A 4,274-nucleotide genomic window follows, 5' to 3' on the forward strand; every position below is an offset into this window, starting at 1 on the left:
ACATTTAATTGTAAATGTATGACGGGAGAAGGCTGTGATAAATTGTAAAAACTTGTGCCCCATCCCTTGTTTAATTTTATTGGCAACAAATTTATGTTTAAAGCTAAATAAATTTAAATTCTGAATATTGGCAAGTGTGCAATTAACTTCTAATGATGAATAATTACTGTTCAATAAGTTTGAATACAGACTTAGAAATCATATAACTTGGTTTCATAGTGCGGTAAGAAGTTGTTATAGCCCACAGCGTATTATCTAAGTCCATGGATTATCTAAGTCCTGACAGCCCCTCTCTGGGGGCCCCTTTGGAAACTGTTTCATCTCGCTCGCACCACTTGTGTTTACTGCCTAGTCAGGTGACGTTATCGGCGCTATTTTTAGCAGGGCTTTCCCGAACAACTCAAGTGGTCAAACTGGACATTTGGAACAGACTATGAATATGGGGATAGCGAGGTAACATAAGTGGAAGTGCATACAATACATACATTCATTAAAAAAAATGCCTTTTCACGTGATGTCCCTTTAATTTCAACCAACAGGATTTTCCCTTATTAATAGCCCAATTAGTACAAAGACAGTGGGCAATTATTCTAATCCTACACTGGGTATGAAATACTATTGTGAAACCCTAGTTTATTGGACTAACAAGCCCCATTTCAAACTAGTTCTATTCACTAAAGAAATAAATGCTAAATCAATCAATTTTCACTTCCAGAATATCTTGAGAAGAGAAAACATTTGAAGTCCTTGTTTGAGGAGGACCTATCCTGTTTCAAAGGTACATTTAACTTCAGTGGTCTTGTTTACTGAACTGCCAAAGTCCAAGAACCATTTTATTCAAAGTACATTTGAAAACTTTGAACTGAGAGCAGGAGTCATCTTTATTCCATACAATAAATATTCCAGCTAAGAGTTGGACTTCATCGACTTCCTGTCTATTTGAGAACATTTTTATCGTAATGTGACAAGTTCTTTTTGAAACTTAAATACACAAAATTCTGGATTACATGGAAAAAGTGTTTTGTTAGTCTTAAGTTATTTGATGTGATTTCCTTTTAAGTCTTTTTGTTGTACCCTATTTGATGGTCCTAATGACCTTTTATGTATTGACGGGCCGTTAAGAATGTAATAATAATAAACTATTTATTGACTATCCACAGAATGTCAGTCTCACCATCCTTTCGCCAAGGATCAGTCCCCTCCCTTAGGCAATGAGGACCAGTCCCCTCCAATGGGCATTGAGGACCAGTCCCCTCCCATTGGCACTGAGGACCAGTCCCCTCCAACAGGCACTGATCATGAGGACCAGTCTCCTCCAACAGGCACTGAGGACCAGTTTCCTACCACAGGCACTGAGCACCAGTCCCCTCAAACAGGCACTGAGGACCAGTCTCATCCAACAGGCACTGGGGACCAGTCCCCTCCAACAGGCACTGAGGACCAGTCTCATCCAACAGGCACTGAGGACCAGTTTCCTACCACAGGCACTGAGGACCAGTCACCTCCCATTGGCAATGAGGACCAGTTTCCTCCAACAGGCACTGGGGACCAGTCTCCTCCAACAGGCAATGAGGACCAGTCTCCTCCAACAGGCACTGAGGACCAGTCTCCTCCAACAGGCAATGAGGACCAGTCTCCTCCAACAGGCACTGAGGACCAGTCTCCTCCCACAGGCAATGAGGACCAGTCTCCTCCAACAGGCACTGAGGACCAGTCTCCTCCAACAGGCACTGAGGACCAGTCTCCTCCAACAGGCATTGAGGACCAGTCTCATCCAACAGGCACTGAGGACCAGTCACCTCCCACAGGCACTGAGGACCAGTCTCCTCCAACAGGCACTGATCATGAGGACCAGTCTCCTCCAACAGGCACTGAGGACAAGTCCCCTCCCATTGGCACTGAGGACCAGTTGCCTACCACAGGCACTGAGGACCAGTCTCCTCCAACAGGCACTGAGGACCAGTCCCCTCCCATTGGCACTGAGGACCAGTCCCCTACCATAATTTTGACTTTTGGACTGAACCAATCACAACAGGTTTGAACAAGCTTGTGATAATATCAAGTAAATATAGCCTTTGTAGCAAGCAATAACAAAGAAATAAGGCAAGACCTTTCTGCCATTATGTTTGGAGGTTATGATATTGAGTGATTATGATTTTTTTAAGTGAATTTCTATTAATAAAGCTAATTTTGTCAACCTGATATATGGTTCATGTGAACATGTTGACATGATAATATTGTATTACATGTACATTAGTTTTTGTTTCAAGTATGAAGTCTAATAAGCATCTGTTTTTTGTGTAATGCCTTGATTTTTGTCTTTTGCACTTTTTTAAATAAAAAATAGCGACATTCTTGAGAGTATTTTTTTTTTCAATGTGATCAGAAAGCTGTGGTAGTATGTTGATATATGCATACATTGTGCTGTCTACTGATATAGGTGTTTTTGTCATAACTGCAGGAAGATGTCAAAAATGCGTGCCGAAAGTTTGGTTGGGGATTTTCTCATTCCTTTCACCCAAAAATCACCCATCTTGTCATGAAAACAGGTATGAAATGGATAAATGACATTTTGTCAATAAGTTGAATACTTGATTTAAATCTAGAAACTTCAGAGCAATATTAAAATTCTAATTATGTTGGATCATTACACCATTGAATAGTCAATTCAGTTTTAATCTGCATAACTAACTAAATTTGTGAGAGATTTTTTTTTTAAAATGCGTGTTTAACATGATGATATTAAACTGTCAATTCACCCTTGAATTGTAGAACCTGAAGAATGCAGAATGTGTGACAGAAGTCTGAAATTTTTACAAGCAATTGCACACCATGTTTTTATTGTAAATCTCCAATGGATAAGAGATTCAGGAAGTAAAGGAATTCGCCAATCAGAGGTAAGATAACTCATTAATGCTACACATTTCTCTGTTGCCTATATATATGTAAGCCATCACTTGCTCGCTACAGATTCATGAATGAAATGAACTTGTTATCTTTTGTGGTTTAGCCTAAGAGGTTATAAATGAAAATGTACATGAAGATTGAAAATTCCAAGAAAAATACTTTTTATCACAATAGCATTTGTCAGAATGGAATTAAGCATTAAAGTAGTGGTTTCATTTTGTTTTTAACCTAGCTATTTTTCTTGGCAGAAAAACTACGAGGTTATTGGTGATACTGGCACCATTGAGATGCATAATGGGCCCTATCTATCACGGACAAAGTCTAGTCTGCTACTAAAAGGTTTCAATATCCACCTCATTGGACAGGCTGAAGATCTAACAAAAGGTAAGGATAAAGATATTAGTAAAAATGAATTGGGCTCAGTATTCATATTATAATCTTTGAGTACATTTAACAGTATGTAGTGTGATAAAATGACTATGATTTGTACTAGTTTTTAGGTCCTCCACTGTTAGATAAAATTTTTCATTTACAACCTGACCATAAATGCTGTTGAAGAGATCAGAATGCCACCGACATTGATTTGACAAACTTTATATATTTTAGGATGACCTGGAAGTCTATTACTAATTTCATCCAATAATTCACACGTATAGATCTGATTTGTCTGCAAATTTCTGATAATATAGTTGCCTTGGTTCAAACTTCTTTCAATACAGTTATTTGCCATACTGACTACTCTATGAATCTACTTGTCAGTCCCATGTTCTGTACCTGGAAAAATCTAAAATAAGTTATGAAAATGCTTGGATATATAACATTGTGTGACTCATTTTTGTGTCGCCTGCAAAAGGTGACATAGTTATCACTATGATGAGAATTTTATCATTTTCTTCATAATCTCCCAGCTTGCTTTGCAGGCGACACATCCACTTCCATGGAATTCTATTTAAACAATATTAGGTATATGAAAATTAGTAAAAAGTACTAATGGAGTAATGGTACTCATGCTGTTCATTGATATTTCAGATGACATAACAAAGTTGATTATGGCTTGTGGAGGTACAGTCATTGGTGCATCAGATGTGTGTCATGATTCTGTGACATGGCTATTTCACCTATAACAGTTTACTCAGTTTACTTAAAATGCATACAATTAAAGTGTAAGGAAACATTCATGAGCACTGTTATGATTTGTCTTCCAGACTTATTTCTATTTAGATTTTTTTTCCAATCAATTTCCTGTCTTTGATAATTTTCTTTCTGGCAAAGAAAGTATGTATAACCAAACACAGGCAAATGCGTCAGGTCAGTAATCCGGCGATTCTCCCTTCCCTCTAGTTAAGACAAGGTCCCACACTTTCCGC

At 38.2% G+C, this 4,274-nt stretch overlaps 1 protein-coding gene across 1 annotated transcript in view; it reads left to right on the top strand.

Moving 5' to 3' along the window:
* Positions 1-3,469, top strand: part of LOC110459205 (proline-rich protein HaeIII subfamily 1-like) — an 8,267-nt gene extending 4,798 nt beyond the window's left edge. The window contains exons 2-6 of the mRNA XM_021511346.1: positions 716-778; positions 1,161-2,035; positions 2,462-2,549; positions 2,773-2,897; positions 3,156-3,469. Of these exons, the coding sequence (XP_021367021.1) occupies positions 716-778; positions 1,161-2,035; positions 2,462-2,549; positions 2,773-2,897; positions 3,156-3,344 (1,340 nt within the window). The 3' untranslated portion in view covers positions 3,345-3,469. The remainder of the gene's footprint in view (positions 1-715; positions 779-1,160; positions 2,036-2,461; positions 2,550-2,772; positions 2,898-3,155) is intronic.
* Positions 3,470-4,274: the final 805 nt, after the last annotated feature.

Source organism: Mizuhopecten yessoensis, unplaced genomic scaffold, assembly GCF_002113885.1.
Source record: "Mizuhopecten yessoensis strain PY_sf001 unplaced genomic scaffold, ASM211388v2 scaffold9987, whole genome shotgun sequence".
Classification (NCBI taxonomy): domain Eukaryota; kingdom Metazoa; phylum Mollusca; class Bivalvia; order Pectinida; family Pectinidae; genus Mizuhopecten; species Mizuhopecten yessoensis.